Source organism: Stegodyphus dumicola, chromosome 10 (assembly GCF_044657685.1).
Source record: "Stegodyphus dumicola isolate Sdum_Otavi_A_Nest chromosome 10, ASM4465768v1".
NCBI lineage: Eukaryota > Metazoa > Arthropoda > Arachnida > Araneae > Eresidae > Stegodyphus > Stegodyphus dumicola.
Window position 1 is genome coordinate 185291310 of NC_140777.1, and position 18548 is coordinate 185309857.

General features: G+C 32.2%; 1 protein-coding gene across 1 annotated transcript in view; it reads left to right on the forward strand.

The window, feature by feature from the left end:
- CstF50 (cleavage stimulation factor subunit 1 Cst50) overlaps positions 1–18312 on the forward strand; it is a 69505-nt gene extending 51193 nt beyond the window's left edge. The window contains exons 11-13 of the mRNA XM_035377156.1: positions 7240–7384; positions 12149–12229; positions 18056–18312. Of these exons, the coding sequence (XP_035233047.1) occupies positions 7240–7384; positions 12149–12229; positions 18056–18171 (342 nt within the window). The 3' untranslated portion in view covers positions 18172–18312. The remainder of the gene's footprint in view (positions 1–7239; positions 7385–12148; positions 12230–18055) is intronic.
- The last annotated feature ends 236 nt before the right edge of the window (positions 18313–18548 follow it).

An 18548-nucleotide genomic window follows, 5' to 3' on the forward strand; every position in this document is an offset into this window, starting at 1 on the left:
GATTTTCTTTGTCTGCAGGCAATCAGTGGGCATCTTCGATTCCTTTCTCAACAATGCAGTTTTGACAGTCTCTTCTATCTCTTTTAATGCTAAACCTAAGCCTCCCTCAAGGATCAGTTCCAATAAACATCCTTTTTGATTAAAATCTTTTCTGTAGCAGCTGTAAAATTTAAACTGTAAGTTAGGATTAAAGTTACATATATATATATATATGTAATAATTAAAATTCCATAGTCAAGAATACACTTAAAATTCTAACTGTATGTTCTTTTCATTTTTAATGGTGACGGTCTCTTATTTGAAAGTACGTGGAATTAAATCCACAGCCCCGTAGTCAAGTTGTTTTTCCTGCCTTTTCTACACGTACAGTTATAGAATGTTCTGGAGATATTTAAAGCGACCTGGAATGGCTGACGTCATTTCTTGGAAGCTCCGCCTTTCCAGAGGCTATAAAAGGACTCGCAAAGGAATATTGGGGTCTTTTCTTTAATGTAACGATGCAGTATACTTCATACAAAAAGTTATTAGTAATTCTTTTTTATTTACTCCGGAGGTATGATTTTTTGTAACTGCTATTTCTCCTGACCAATAATAAATGGATCCTGTTTTTTAAACTTATCGTCTGATAATTTAACTTACGACTACATCTATGGCTCTTCACCAGTCTATTTATTCCAGACAAAAGCTGGTACATCATATATATATATATAATCTTAAATTCACTTAGTGTGAAATCGTGTTATTCTACTACTTGCACAATTGCTGCAAAGTAAATTAATAATAATTTATTTACTTAAGAAATATTATTTATTTACTAAAGAATATTAATAATAATAAAATATTATTATTAATATATATTATCTCCTAAAATTAATTTTGGCAGTCGTGAAGCTCAGCATGAAAGTTCAGGCATGGCTTTTTGCAGAGTGGTAAGGAGGATATCCAGAGACAATACCAATTGATTTAGCTTTTAATTGCCCATTTTTATTTACTCCAATTAGCAGATCATTTTCCTTTTATATGACACTCTTTAAATTACATGTCCATAGTGGTTTTAACTAAGTATAATTGAATTTAAACGTTATGCATCATAACTAATTCTAACAAAGGAAAGAAGGATGGACAGAGCAGCGCGGGGTATAGCATAGGAGGAGTGACGAGCTTCTGGCGCAAAATGGTGTGCATTTAATATTTATAGTAGCGGTTACGTAATAGGCTTGCAAATTCTAGAAGGTACTGGTCTAGGAGGAAGACCCTGAATAGCAGAAAGTTAATTAAAGGTTGCATGTTTGCGAAGAGCAAAGCCATCGTATTTTTTTAACATTTTACATCTTCACCCCCCTCAAAAACAAGAGGTTTCATCTTGTGGACTAATAAGGTCACAAATGTTATGCAATTTTTCCAATAAATATGATTCAATAATAATTTTTTTAATAGAAGATGTTTAAAATTTTCTTTAAATATGAAACTTAGAAAATAGACAATTTATACAATTTATAAATAAAGTATTATGTGCATTCATTCTTCTCATCGTAGATAATTAACAATGCATTGACATATTTGAAAATAGTTAATAGTTAAAAATTCAATACAAAACATTACCATGCAATTCAGTATAAATAATATGATACAATAAAGCAATAACACTTTGAATAAAAAATTTTGGCATGTCCTCACCAACAGATCGGCGTAATTAGCTTGCTGATGGTTGGGGGGTGCTTGGTACAAAATATCAAAAAAACCTCTGTTGCCTAATAAAAGGTAACTGGTTTTGGGCATTGTACATTCTATCAAAGTGTTTTTATAAAAATGCAAAATCCTACAAAATCTTACCAAATTAAAATTTCAAGACAAATAACTTGTATGATCAAGTTACAGTCTTTTTTAGAAATTTAAAAACAAGAAATGAATATTACCTTACAACAAGAAGAAAGAAAAAAAATTGCAGAAAGTTAATTAAAGGTTGTGTGTTTGCTAAGAGCAAAGCCATCATATTTTTTTATATTTTACATATATATACTATGCTCATGTTTTTATATATTCATGCAATAAAGGCATCTTATATTGGTTTTACATGTGTTGATACTCTTATTTCCCATCAGTTTTTATAACAATCTTTATGTAAATATGTTCTTTTTTGGTCATGTTGGGGAATTACCTTCATGTTTGAAAATTATTATTTATTTAAATGCAAATTTTATGTGCTAGTTTTTTGCAATTAAAAAAATTCATTCAAACATATGAAGGAGATAAAATATGATCATATGTATATTTTCTTTTTTAAATGTAATGATTTATTACAAATTTTTAATTTAAGTTTCTTACAAATTTTTAATTGTTTTAACGCAGTCCTCTTAAGTATTAAGATATCCTAGTTTCAGTTTGAAGATTTACATTTCCTATCCTAGGAGTTAATCATAAATAGAAAATTCATAATTAAATTTACATTTTTAGTCTTAGCAGCCATAGTGCTAGATTTTAATTTTCAAAGTCGAATTATGCCTTTAATTTTTGCTTCTTTGGTTAGGTTATTTAATTACGGCAAAGCCTCGAGGGCTATCTGCCTAAGGGGAGGGATGCCTTCGTCGAGGACTTTCTAAGGGAAACTGGCTCATATACATGTTACACAGGGAAAAACCATGAAAACATCCATGCAGCCAGCCAGTTCGTGGGATTCGAACCTCTTTTGCTTCTTTATTAATATAATCTGTAAAATACATTTATATAAATTTAAATTAATTATTGTATATAAAATCAGAGAGTAACCCTCCCCCACCCCCTTTTTTTTTGTCAAGAAGAATTATTTTTATCATGCAAATATTTGCTTTATTTTAATACAGAGTTAAATAATATAAAATGAAGGTGATCTTTAGCTGTATTATTCCATCATCTGGGTAGCTCAGGTTTTCTTAAAATAATTATTTTAAAATTTATTATAAAGTGTCATTATATGTATTATGTAACACGATATATACTTTTCCTTGGAAACCTTTAAATATTTATCATGTTAATTACAGCAGGTATTGCATTTTCAATTTATAGTTACAGTCATTTGTCTATGATGTTATATCAGAATTTGAATCTACTGTGATACTTAAATATATATAAAAAAAAGAGGGATCTGAATAGAATGTTTACATGGTTCGTACAGTCCTTAAAATTCCTTAGAATGTTTTAAAATGATTTTTGATCCTTAAAGGTCCTTTTACTCATCTGACTTTTCTGTAATTTTTTTTTTTTTTTTTTTTTTTTTTTTTTTTTGTATCAGTTTGAGTGTGAATTAGCATTTTGGATGAATATTTTTTACGATGCATTGACGAATATGTGTTTGAAGGGTTAACGTTTGAATTCTTTTGAAATTATGCAGTGCTAAATTTGGCAACATTTTGGCAATTTCAAGATCAGTTTGTGTACAAAATTTTGACAATTATTCTATTGATAAATAAAATATCATAATAATGATAATATATTAAAATTTTATTTATAAAATATCATAATAATGATAATATATTAAAATTTTATTTATGAAATAATATTAAAGTAAAATATTTTTATTTTCTTTTTATTTTAAAGTGACATTACTTTCCGTTTTGGTGACTTATGAATATTTTGATTCTGAAAAATAATATAATTTAATAATAAAGCCGAGTTTCCAAAACACTTAGAGAAAACAAAATTGCTACTTATCTAAAATATAATTATATTTGTCTAAGAATTTTTCCCATGTAATTTTTCAGAATATTTAAATGTGTGTCAGTTTTCTCTTAATTCAGTTTACACTTCTCTTTTTCTGTATATTTTTTCTTTTCTCTCCCCCCCCCCCTCAAAAAAATCTTCTGACTTCTTGCTCTTACAAATTTGGTAGGGATAATTTTTTATTCAGAATTTTTGATTTGCACCTCACAAGGCATAAAAGCAAGATTAATAAATTATTATTTTGAAGGCAAGATATAAATCTTGACCTACAGTATCCAGAAAATGTGTTTTAATGGTATTAACACATAATAGATGTATTTTAGCGGAAATTTATGATGACTTTCTCATCTTTTGGAAAAATTTTAGAAGAACAGTTGTAGAGGTCCACTTGATGAACTTCTGTGTGAAACTGGAGTAGCAGGAAACTACACAACGAGAGGGGTTTAAAAGTACTTTTTTATTAAATATTTGAAAATTTACAATGTGTCAATTTGACGCTAACAAATTTCAGAAAATTTGGTCTCTGCTTGGGTAGTAACAGAAAATCAAGTAACTAAGCTAAAAATTTGAAGATATTAACAAATGATAGAACCTGACTACAGGGCTCAGCGAGATCCTGTAACTTAAACCCCCTTTGAAACTAGTGGCAGCAAGTAAATGCAAATAAGCCACGTGAACCAGCAATAAGCAAACGTACCTACAGCAAAGGTTGTGGCTAAATACTAAACTCTCTCTTTCTCCTACCGAAACTCGACTTTTAAATACTTTATACAAAGTAGAAATTTGCATTCCTTCACGTGCGCTACAACATTTAACTATTCTGGCACTGACAATTAGGGGAAGAAGGCTTATAGGAAAGTTTGAACTTAAACTTTAAATTGTTAGTTTAAATTTAAATCCCTACACAGTGAACACAAAATGTCTGGAATTTTCTCCTTTTGATCCAGAAGACTTTCATTTAATATGTTTATCTTTCCTTTATTTTCTTATCTTTCAACTAGGAAATAAACACTGAAACAAGCAAGGAAAATAAAGAATTGGTTCATCTTATATGTCTCAATGCTCCATAGATATCTCAGTGCCTGCTGGCTGAAGGCAAGATATAAATCTTGACCCTACAATGTCCAGAAAAATGTGTCTTAGTGGTAATTAACACATGATAGATGTATTTTAGAGGAAATTTATGAAGAATTTCTCATCTTTTGGAGAAATTTTAGAAGAACAGTGAATACAAAATGTCTGGAATTTTCTCCTTTTGATCCCAGGAGACTTTTAAAATTATTTCTAAAGTTGACTTAAAATCATATAAGCTTTCCTTGACCTTATATCATTTAATATTTATTTGCAATACTCGTAATTATTAAAGAAATAAAATTAGCAGTTTCTTATATGCATTCTAAGTACAAACAGTTCTTTAGAATAACAGAAATATTTAATTAATTCTGAAATAAAGAGGAATTTCAGTGAAAAAAGAAATTGATTTTATAAAGAAAGAGGAAATTATTTTTCAAAGGTACATTGTCGAAACATTGATTGATTAGATAATGAAGCAGAGATTAGTGAGAACATTGATTTGTTTACTGAAACAAATAAACTTAGAAAAGATGCTAAAGAGATGGTAAACTGATGTAACTAAAATGTCTGAAAATGACACATAAATGTTTTATTATTTTTTGTTGCTATTTGTAGCAAGAACAAATAACAAAACATAATTATTTTGTAGATTTTAATGTGTAGTTATGCTAATACCATTTTAGAATCAATATCATAAATTAAAACTGCTGTAAAATGTTCTTAGTGCTTTTTTTTAATAGATAGTTTTTAGAAATAAAAAAAAATGGTATTGTAACCATGTAAATCTATATTGAGTAAGGGTATTGAACTATGCAATTTAATTATTTGTCACTAAATGCTGACCCATAGATGTTATCTTTTTATGTTAATGTGAGTTTCCTTAATCTTTATTGTAAATGCAAGATATAACACAGAAATGTCAAAATTAACATAAAACTTTATTCCTTATGGCTATTGAGACTTAAATTAATACAAAACAACCTATCATATCCGATGTATTGGGGACCTATTGGAACTTTATGTTAATATTATATATTCATTGAGATATAAATCCAACAAATCTACACAAAGCTGCAATGCTAATATACTTAAGACAAAATGCCACTAACTTTCGACACTTGCAGCCATACTAGCATCAGGTGGTATGACTGCAGTAGCAACAGCCAAGCTTCTGTTATGAGTCATGCTGATTATTATTTTACTTCATAATTTAATTTATGCCACTTTACATGAGATTTGCATATACCTTTGTACTGAGCCACTATGTGATGAAATGAGGCATAAAAGAAAGAATCAATACAAAGCTGCTAGTAAAATTTAGATGATAAGCCACTAATCTTCTTTAAAATATGTGAGACTATTTTAAGTGTAAAATATAAACGTTACAAGAAATTTTATAATTTAATGTTAATTATTTGAAAAAATTATAATAAATAAGTTAATTTTGTTCTTAAATTTGTTTTTATAATTAAATTAAATATTAGATTAAGACTTGGTGGCGCAGTGGCTAGCGCATCGCGCAGCAGCACTACAGGTCCAGGCTTCGATTTCCGGGTTGAGCAAGGTCGACTCAGCCTTTCATCCCAAGTGATTTCCATCACTTGGGTCGATAAAATGGGTACCAAATTCGCTTGGGGACTAAACACTGGGGGTTCTGCGACAAGCTGACTACTTGTTCGGGGCATATGCTTTTACTCACCCCGGGGCCCACGGTCAAGAAAGCAGATTTCGGGCACTGCAGGCCTTCGCCCCTTAGGGCTGTTATGCAAATGAGTTTAGTTTTTGTATTAGATTAAATTTAATAATAATGCATCCTACTTACAGATTTATTTTATTCTTACAAATTACAAAAGTAAACTCCGGGTGTAAATATTTGCTTTAGTTTATTCAGTTTCTATTTGCTACCAGCCCACCAGCGGCCGAGCGGTAAAGTCGCTGAACACTGGTAGTTCGGTCCGAGGTTCGAATCCCGCGAACGGGCTGGCTGCATGGGCGTTTTCGTGGTTTTCCCCATGTGTAACGTGTATACGAGCCAGTTTCCCTTAGAAAGTCCTCCACGAAAGGCATCCCTCCCCTTAGGCAGATAGCCCTAGTGTGCTTTGCCATAACTAAATACACACACACACCATACACTAGATAGGTCCTTAATTGACTCATTGATGGTCCTCAAAAGTACTTAATTTTCCCATGCAGAACTGTGTGTGAACCTTGCATTTACTGGTCCATGTGTTGAATAGTATTATTCATTTATATAGTAACTAGAATGTAATATTAAGGGATTTAAAAACTGTTATTGAAAAAATATGTTTAAATACTTTTGCTGGTAGACTTTTAAGAATTTTAAGAACTCTTTAAAAACAGTTGTTAAATTTCTGTTATAATTTTTTTTGTGTGTGCTAAATATGGTTAGCCAAAAAATGTTTTAATGGATATGTCTGTATTTTCTAATTTTTTACTATTATTTTTTAGTATCTTTTAAGTAGTGGAAAAGACTCATTAGTAAAATTATGGGAGCTGTCTATGGCAAGATGTCTTATAGCTTATACTGGTGCTGGTGCAACAGGAAAGCAAATACATCGTAGCCAAGCGGTTTTCAACCATACAGAAGATTATGGTAAGTTAGTTACCTTCCAAATACAATTCTACTATAGTTTCTATCAGCAAGTATAAGTTAGTTCTAATGATAAGTGAAGCTTGCTGCCTAGTATGTAACCCTAAATGTAGCCAAATCATATATTTACATAATGAAAGTAGGAGCCAAAACAAGATGTGGGGCAAAATCAGCATGGCATGACCTGATGACCACGTGTGATCCACCTCAAAATCAGTTGAGTTAAAACATATGCTAAAATAATTTCATTTATGTATATATATATATAATTGCGTATATATATATGTGTGTGCGTGCAAACTGAAATGAATTAAAGCTCTTCAAATAAAGTGTTTTCATGTGTTTCGAAATGACTTTCGTCTTCCTGGACTATTCAAAACATCCTGCATTCACACGCATGAATTAAATTTCAGCTTTTCATTTCCAAAATAAGACCATGGTTCCCTCAGCGGGATGGCTGTTTTTCATTTTAGAACTTCAAGAAACTTTTAGGACTTCTTGGAATTTGAATTATTTGCTGAAGATGGATTTTACTGCATTAAAGGCTCAACAGAAAGGACTGAGAAATGTCATTTTAATGTCGGTCTGAAGAAAATTGAAATGAGTTGGTTAAAGAAGTTACAGATATAAATGATGTTCCCATTTTAAAGCTGCATCCTATTAATAAGATCCAGTCACTTGAAGGTTGAAAATTTATTTAAGACTGAAGATAGTAGGAAACTGTACACTGATGATTTTGAAGAAGCTGAAATATACAGAGATAAGCTTGTAGAAATGTGCACTAAACTGGAAAAGTGATTGCAAGAAGCTTCCGCAGAAAGAAATGAAAAAAGAAAATTTAAATAACCTAAAATTGAGCTGAAGAAATTGTGGGATGACCCATGGGATTACTTATCCTTCTGGGGCCTATTTCAAAAGATTCATGCAATATCTAGTGCAGTCTGTGGAGCCAAAATCGAAAGCTGAGCATCTCATTGAGAATTTTCCGGCAACAACAGAGAATTGCTGAAAGGCCATGAAACCAGTAAAAGAATTATTTGGAAAAGATGATTTGCTTGCCCAGATTTATGTTTGTGATTTATTAAGTGTGGTTATGAAAAACATGGCGACCAAGGCCAAATGGGCAAACCAAGGCCTATTTGGTGTATGATGAACCGGAAACTAAAATTCTTTAAGAGAGCTTAGAAAGAATGCAGGAAATGTTTAGGGATTTTTCTAATTCCATTAGTGGAAAGCTGCCTTCTGGAAGAAGTTTTGCTTACATGAAAAAGAAGAAGAAATTACAGTTGCAAGTCTCAATACTTTAGAACAACTGATGAATTTTCTTCACCAAGAAGATTAAGGCGAAAAAATAGTGTTATTAACAAGAACTGGGTGTGGCTTTCACCTTAATTTTAAAAAGGGCTCTGTTCCAAAAAAAGCAAAGGAAACATCTTGGGATGGCCTTCATTGGTAAGCTTTGGTAACAATACAGATAAGCAGCTAAATTGTATTTTATGCAATAAGTTCCACCCCAGTGAAGGATGTTTTAATGCAAGAAAAATTATAAGCCTTGATAAAAATACAGATAAACAACTTAATTATATTTTTTGTGATAAGTTCCACCCCAGCAAATGATGCTTTAATGCAAGAAAAATGAAAAGCTTTGATAACGAACTAAATTGTATTTTTTGTGATAAGTTTCACCCCAGCAAAGAATGTTTTAGTGCAAGAAAAATTATTTTAAGTGATAAAAAATAGTTATTATTAAAAAGAGATGCATGTTTCTCATGTCTTAAAAAAGCAAGTCATTTAAACAGGTTTGGCAACATTGAAAATTAAATGAACTGTTCTCAGTGTAAAGGCCCATCTACACGTAGTGATTTTCTCGGCCGACTTAGCAGCCAACGCTATCTGAGATAGCTCGCCTGTCCACATGGAACTATTTTCTCATTAGTACAGGAATTCACTCAGCCAATCACTATGAAAGGAAGTGTTCCCGCCCTCTACAGCATCACATGTCTACAATTTGTAAACAAAGCTTACGGTGTTGTCAAATATTCAAAATAATGGATGACTATTTTAAATTGCTGCTATAGATACAGCTACAATTTTTAACTTAACTACTTCTACAGAAGGGAGGGGGGAAAAATACGTTTGGACCAGAAATTGGGTCAAACGACGAGAAATTCATAGTGCCTTCGTAATACTTGCTCCGGGAGTTGCGTATTGAAGACATGGTACAATTCAGAAAGTATTTACGATGATGTCATGTGATTTCGATTTTTGCTAAATTTAGTTTGCAGGAAGATTTGAAAAAAAATATGCTTTTCCTTTGTGTACTGAATACGCAGATTACTCCTTTTTTTTATTTTATTTATTTATTTATTTATTTATTTTTAAATTTAACTTTCTGGCACTCCTATTTGTGCATTTAAATCTTGAAATAATAAAATATACATGTTTCAAAAAAAATAAGTAACTGCTGTGCTTTAAATCAAAACCTCTATTAATGAATAAATAGCATAATGAATAAATGTCATGAATATCAAACCAATGAGTAAAAAGTGGTAATAAAGAATAAAGATTACTACATTATAAAGCAACAGTGTAATTTCAGTGCAAAAATTTTAAATAAGAAATATCATAAAGGTGCAAAGTCTTAAGTAGTATATTTATTAAACATTAAAAAACTAATATCAGCATAATTAAATAACTAATACAGTCTGAAAACTATGACTCTATCAGTTAATCAACAAATAAAATTCAGCAATATTGTATTAAATTGGGCTGTAATTTGCTCTTGCAAAACTCAATTAACAGAAAACTGAGTTTGTGACTTGTGACTTTTTTTTTTTTACCAGTAGATCTAAAACACGTGCCAACGGCCATTCGAAAAATGAAAAGAAAGGTGTTAAAATTCAATAAACACACACACACCCTCCCGGTAGGCGAAAAAATAAAACGTGACTTTTAAGTCATGCAGTTCGAATTTAGTGATGGAGAAACTAAATTAAAAAGTTCTTCCAGGCGCAGAAAGTCCAAAATTAACATCGGGGATCGAACCCACTATCTCGATGTACGGAGAAAATATAGTCTGCTCTTTACCACTAGGCTATGATTGCTTGTGTAGGAGGTGTTGGGAAATTTGTGTACTTCGTCACATGATTAACTCCCATTTTCGGCGAAGTCAATTGAGTCTCTGTGCTGCTTTATTATTCTCGACTGGAGATTTTGCTTTTTGAATTTTTTCAATAAGTGCGACCACAGTTTCAATTACTTTCTGAATATTTTCATCTAGTACCCAGACATGGCATCATTAATAGTTTTGGGAACTTTTCTTGGGGAAGTTAAAATAATTTTCACCCCGAATAGAAAATATTTGAATATAAAAAGTAATGGGGAAAACAAAGCTTATCAAAATAAGAGAATCCCTTAATTTTTAATTTTTAAAATTTACATTACTCGTGTCCCACAACACATTTTCTCTATAGGAATCTATTAGTTGAGTTTCGTTCCAACGAAATGCAGCCATGTTTATTATTCCAAATGAAGAGAAAAACACATGATCACTCAAAACAATCTTATTGGCTAGAGACTCCAATTTTATTGTACGCTAGTGAGCAGTGAACACCTGTTCTGAAATCGCAGCAGAGAACATGACCGATTTTTGGCGCATGCGCAGATCCTTAAAATTGTAGCTCTACGAGAAAGTTGACTGAGAAAATCGCTTCGTGTAGACGGGCCTTTATAATTCTCATTTTGATATTATGTACCCTAAACAAGGAGAAAAGAATGCATTTAAAACATAGAATTTTCTCCCTAATAGCCTTAGAAGCAAGACTGTTTGCCTCCAAACTCTTTGCATTGTCATTCAGGCTCAAGGCCAAGAGCAAAAGATTCATGCTTTGTGCAGTTCAGTTATCCAAAGTAGTTATGTAAACAAAAGAATTATAACATTATTAAATGTTCTTCCTCATACTAATGAAACTTCAATACATGCTCTGTTTTAGGCAAGGATGAAACAAACCCAAAGGAACGTAAATTATTTTTTATCAAAGTCAGTGATTTAAGAAAGTCATACACTGGTCATCAAAATTAAAGGATCATGAGAAAAAATGTGCTCACTCAAGTTAACATTGCAAACAATACCCAATGCTGTAATTATTTATATAAATTAAATACAATTCAACACACAATTGCACTTCTGTGCATGTGTTAGCACCGGAAATATGTAAATTTGGTGACTGACAATGTGGTGTGCAATGGATGCATGTTGGGATTCCTCAAATGTTTCTTCAGTGTTATCAGTTGATCACCTTCAGACTAATACAGTAACTGAGCATTTTTATTGTGTCTTTTTATAAGGAAATAATCTCTTAAATCATTCTTTTCCTACTTTTATGTGGTTAAAACTTATAATTTATTTAAAATTGAGGAGGTAAGATTTTTGACTAGATATTTCAATGAAATTACACATAATAGAAAATTTTTGACTGAACTGATCTAAGAAGTATTAAAATTTGAAACAAAGAGATGTTTTTTTTTTTTTTTTTTTTTTTTTTTTTTTTTTTTTTTTTCCCCATGTAGCATCAAGTGACAGTGATATGTATTGCTCTTTATTTTACAAATCTGAATTTTTATATCTTTACATATGTTTAAAAAGATCTGTTCATTTGATATAAAAAGCTTTTCATGTTTTAATTGATCAATTTCATTGTCATTATATTTTATTTTGTTGCATTAATAAGCTAAAGTGCCTTTTTTTTTTTTTTTTTTACTTTTTAGTCCTTTTCCCTGATGAAAAAACTACTAGTCTTTGTAGCTGGGATGCGAGAAATGCTGAACGTCAACGACTGCTATCACTTGGTATAGTTAATTAATCTTTATATTTTAATTATATAGTGTTTCATTAGGTAATAATCCAGATACTTTTTAAAAGAATTCCTAATGAAAGTTCAGTAAAAAATTTTTATTCAGAACTCTGAGTTAAAAACTTTTATTTAGAAAATACATTGCTGGCCATTCAAACTGCACATGAAGGAAGCATCCAATAAACTTAAAATTTATGCTTAGACTTCAGTAAGGGATACACTGAAGCACTTGAATGACTCCATACACCACCTGTGGCTATGGTATATAAACTTTGCTAATGTGTGGAAACAGCTTGGCATATCATAAACGCTCACTCAACACGTTTTTCTTTCAGTGCTGAGATATGTTGCAGCAGTTATTGCCAGCCATGGCAGCTGAACAAAATATTGATTTCAGATTGTTTTGCAGATGAAATGAGTTTGTTATTTTAATCAATTCACCTATGTACCTTATGTTATTATCCAGTAAATATATGGCTTTGATTTTTCATTGTCTTCATGTTGTTGCATTCTGGATGACCAGCAATATATATATGTAGCCTTTCACATATAATAGTTGAATAACTGTACTATAAGTAAATGTTCCTGCTTGAAGTAAAAAATACACTCATGTCCGTAAATTAAGGATAATTAGGAGTCACACGGAAATCGAACTCTAAAATAAATATATCACCTGTAAAGTCACTACACACATTTTCAAGAATTATATGCAAATTTCAGGAAGTAACCAGATGACACCAATGGTAAGTCACAATGACGAGAGTGTAAGAGAGTGATATATAAGGAATACAGGCAAAGAAGTAAAATTGTTCGCAGGCGCTTTATAAGCATTTCAGTGCAATAACCGAATAGTTATGACACAGAGGACGCATTTGGATGATTTTTTACGTGGTACAATTATCGGCCATCTGAAATGTGGGCGTACTCAACTGGAAGTATCAGACGAACTTGGAATTGCCCAGCGTGTCATCTCCAGGCTTTGGCAATGATTCCAAGATGATGGTAATGTGAGTAGACGTTACACTACAGGTTGGCCCAGAGTTACAAAGCCGAATGAGGACTGGTATTTGGCAGTTACTGCCAAAAGAAACAGGTGGAGCACAGCCTCAGACCTTTCTCGTCAGCTCTCTTCATCCACTGGTACGACAATTTCAAGGCAGACCGTGTACAGATGCTTAGGGAAGATTGGTCTATATGCTCGTAGACCTGTCAGATGTGTTCCACTTACTGCAACTCACTGTTGCCTGCGGTTAGCCTAGAGTAGAGAGCATGCATTGTGGACACCGCAACAGTTGACTTGTGTGATGTTTTCCGACGAGTCCAGGTTAACTTGCAGTCTTATTCTCGCCGGACTTTCATATGGAGAGCTCCAGGTACCCATTACCACCAAGAAAACATCATTGAACGACACCATTACAGTGGTGCAGGAGTGCTCGTTTCGGGTGGAATTATTCTGGGTTCCAGAGCTGACCTGCATGTTCAGATTGGAACCATGACAAGCCAAATCTATCGGAACGTCATTCTGGAACAACATGTACGTTTGTTTCAGGGCGCACAATTTGTGTTTATGGATGACAACGCCCATTATCACCGTGCAAACATTGTAAGCGAACGCTTTCAATCGGAGGATATCACCCGTATGGACTGGCCAGCATTCTCACCGGACTTGAATCCAGTAGAGTACGTGTGGGGCATGCTTGGCTAACGAGTTGCAGCCCGTCAACCTCCTCCTACATGTCTACCGGAACTTTGGAGAGCATTGCTTTTTGAGTGGTGTAATATCCCGCAAGATCAGATCGATAATTTGATACTCAGCATGCCTAGGTGTTGTATGGACTGTATTGCATCATCTGGGAGACATACAATATATTAACAATCATACCAACCATGTAATATTGGGGTTTTTTTTTTTTTTTTTTTTTTTTTTTTTTTTTAATTTGCTCCAGAGAGAAAAATTTGCTAATTTTGTTAATAATTATCAAGCATATAGCATCTTTTTTTGCTCTTTACCTTTTTTAAATAAGCTTTACAAATAAGTCAAATTTGTTTTGCTTCTAACTCTTCCTTTGCCTGATTTTGCATTATCCTTAATTTATGGACATGAGTGTACTATTGATTTCATGAGTGGGCAGTTGGAAATTAGACAGTTCTTAAGAAAATTAATGAATCTTTCTTTTGTTTTACTATCTCATTAGTATGAACTAAACTCAGTGGCACGACAGCCCTAGTGGGCCATGGCCTGCTGTGCCTTTTTCTGCTTTCTTGACCTTTGGGCCTGGAGGGCATCAGCATATGCCCTGGGCAAGTTGTCTGCCTGTCGCAGGACCCCTGGTGTTTAGTCCTCAAGCAAACTTGGTACTAATTTTCTCGACCTACTTAAGGGATGAAAGGCTGAGTCAACCTTGCCCAGCCCAGGGATTGAACTCCAGACCTGTGGTGCAGCTGCGCAATGCGCTAGGCACTTTTGCCACCGGGCAGTCCATTAGTATGAACACTAGAATTATTTATCATCAACTTTTATTTCTTCTATTAGTCTGTAGCATTTCTGATCAATTTGGGTTTTTCAAATGTTCATTATCATCATCACTTTCAAGTGAACAAAGATTTCAGCAAGAAATAAAGCTTAAGGAATATTCTGTCATTCGCTGGCATTATGAAATATAATAGTTATCGAGTTGGGGGAGTGTTCATTTTGTGGCATAATATCTCAGAATTTCAAAGATTTATTTTATAATCATGGTTATAAGAAATGATATTTCCAGCTGAACTTTATTAAATTTTTAGTAAAGATTAAACAAAATTCTTTTCCAATGAACTCATTCCTGATTAAAACATATAAATAAAAAAAAAATGTGTTCTTATTCCATGCTGATGTAAAAAAAAAAGTTTTTCTCCCTTCAGCCTCCAGATTTATCTTGAAATTGTAACTAGGTTTTTTTAAGCGGCGAGGGGCCTTAAGAAATATCATGTAATGTTTCTGTGTTGAGTACATTGTGGTGATGCAATTATTGATCTGTTGTGCCAGGTGCTTCAAATTGTATCTATCAAAGAATATCATAAAAGAATAATATAAGAATACCATTTATCATAAAAGCTGAAATTCTGCCAATTTTCTTTTATTTTTAAAAGTGGCATGCAATGCCATATTAATTAAATAACATTTCATTCAGTTTGCTGAAAAATCTAGACCAATAATGCAACAGAATTTTATTTCTTAATTCATTGGAATTTATTTTTCACCAAACGAGTTTTCAGTTTTATGCTATATCACAGATCTTCATTTAATAACAAACTTAACTTTTTCCTTAATGGAAAAGGTGTATTCAAATTGGAAATGCAGCTGGTTTATAGTTTTAGGTGTTGTTTTATAGGTTGGCTGGTTTAAAGTTTTTTTAGTATTTCACCTACATATGCTATGAAATCTAAGCATATATTTTTTATTAGTAGTATCTATAAGTTTGCAGTAAAAATAAGCAATAAATTATATATGGGATGTGAAAAGCTTTATTGAAAATAATTATTAAAAAAACTTAAGTCTTAAAATTACAGTTTACATGTGAGAAGATTAAAATTGTTCATTATCAAAATACATAAAATAATTAAAAAAAATACAAAATTGCACAAATGTTATGCTTCTTTTCTAAATAAAAATGTGTGCTTTTTTCAGTTTATAAAACTGAATCTTTACTGTTTAGTAACATTAAAATTCAATTAAAAAGAATTTCAACCTTAAAATCTGTGGCACGTGACATTTCTTTCCTGAATGCAAGAAAAAAATCAGTTGACTACATCTGTCTGGTTGTAATGAAAGTTTTGCACCAAAAACATCCTTAATAAAGTTAGAAAAAAAAAAACATGAAAGCAGCACCCTTAATGCAGATAGTAATCGCCACCCAAATCTGTGATTTTCTCCAATGTTTTGATAGTTTTCAAAGCCTTCAGTCCAGAAACTTGGTGGCCGCAAATCCAAAAGCAGATCAACCTCATTTCAGACGTCCTGTGAAGAAGAGAAGATAGCACCAGCAAGATGTAGGCTGCGGGGGTGAAAAAAGGTAGAGGTCCGAAGGAGCGATGTCAGAGTTATGTGGTGGGTGTGGGAAAAGATCCCTTTCAAGTCTGTACAGAATCTAGCTGATGAATGCAGACACATGTGCTCTTGCATTATCTTGATAGAACATTACCTCTTAGTGCCGGAACTCAGTTCGACACTTTTCCTTGATAGCAGCATCAACACACACTACCATCTCATTGCACATCTTACTGCCGAAGGTTTTACCTTTTTCCACAAACTCTTTGTGGAGAATACCATTGCAATCCCACCAGATACAAAGCATAATCATTTTGATAGTCAAAACTGTACTTTGCGACATTGCTGACGAGCTCACCGGGCACAGACCAAGCCCTTTTCGGCCTGTGTTGTTGAAGTAAATCCACATTTCATCACTGTTAATGTTGCTATCAAGGGAAAACGTCAAAACTGAGTTTGGGAGCAAAAAGATAATGTTCTATCAAGATATTGCAAGATCATGTGTGTCTGCATTCATCAGCTGGCGTTATACGGGCTCGAATGGGATCTTTTGCCACACCCACCATATAGCCCTGACATCGCTCCTTCGGACTTTTACGTTTTTCCATACCTGCAGTTACATCTTGCTGGTGTTATCTTCCATTCTGCACAGGGTGTCCAAAATGAGGTTGATCTGTTTCTTGACTCGATGCCACAAAGTTTTTAAGCCCGAAGGCTTTGAAAAACTACCAAAACATTGGCAGAACTTCATAAATTTGGTTGGTGATTACTATTTGCACTAAAGGTACTGCTTTCTTCTCTTCCCCCCCCCAACTTTATTAAGAACATTTTTTGGCGGAAAACTTGTTAAAAACGAGACAGATTTTCTAAACCTTTACATCTGCTACTCATTAGGTCATGTGATTCTTATTGCGCCAAAAACATTTCTTTACTATCTTCAATAACTTACCATATTTGACGGCATATAAGATGCATTTTTTTTTCCTAAATTTGGTCTCAAAAAGTTACCTGCGTCTTATACGTGAAGGACACAGGTTAACTTTCAATACTGAATGCTATTTTTAGCCCGGATAAAGGTCTAGACACACATAACCTTTTCTACATCTACATGTGTGTGGCCTTCTAAATATATATGCCGTCAAATACGGTAATTTTCATTTATATGCATTTTGTTACAGCCTTTTTTTATCTCAGTATTTCATACCTTTTATTAGAAAAATATACTCATCTTTGTTTTTGTCTACAAAATATTTATTTTCCTCATGAAACTGTTATTGATACTATTTTATTTCTGCTTATCTTTTTTTTTTTTTTTTTTTTTTTTTTGCTATTTTCTGTCTAATAATAATTAACTTGGATTTTAAAAAGAGTGAATAAATCTTCAAAGTAGTCGTTATTTTTATTTATAAGAGCTTATATATCATGTTTAGCATATATAGCTGCATAACGTTAAATAGCTATAAAATTGTATTAAATTTTCATGGTCTTTTTCCATATATGTAAATATGAAAGAAAACATATAAATAAATGTTGTTTTATTTAATAGATAAAATTTTTTGATTCACTGGAAACATAGTTTCCTAAATAATGTATGATTCTACATTTTGTTAAGATAGAACTGGAGGGAGAAAGTAAAGTTTGTATGTAACTGAAAATCCAGCTTATTGAGAAAAGTTAAATGTTGTTTCAAATTCTACATTTGAACATTTGGTGTAACTTATCAGAATTTTGTGTAATCAAAGTTTTACTTTATAGCTGTATTCTTAACTTTTGACCTTTTTTTTTTATACATAGGGCACAATAATAATGTCCGTTATATTGTACATTCACCTACTGGTCCTGCTTTTGTGACATGCAGTGATGATTTTCGAGCACGATTTTGGTATAGACGTACTGAGTCTGGAGATTAAGAAGTTTTGTGAGCATACACTTTTCATCTCATTATGTTGTAAACTGAACATATAAGATTGTCTTATGTTCTGTCATTGTCGTGTCATTTTTTATATGTGACTATTCTTGTTTTTGATTAAATTTATCTTTTCAAAATATGATTTTGTTTTTTGCTGTTAAACCTGATTTATCATAAAATTTACAGAACTTTAAAACCAAAGTGGGGTCTTCTTATGGCTAAATTGCATATTTCATTTATAATTAATTATTTTGAAACTTTCATATGAATTTCATGGGAGGAGCTCATTTGAACACAACTTTATAATATTTGAAATCAAGTTTTCATTAACATATTTCCATGTAATAAGCATTTAAGTTTTGATATATATATATGCTA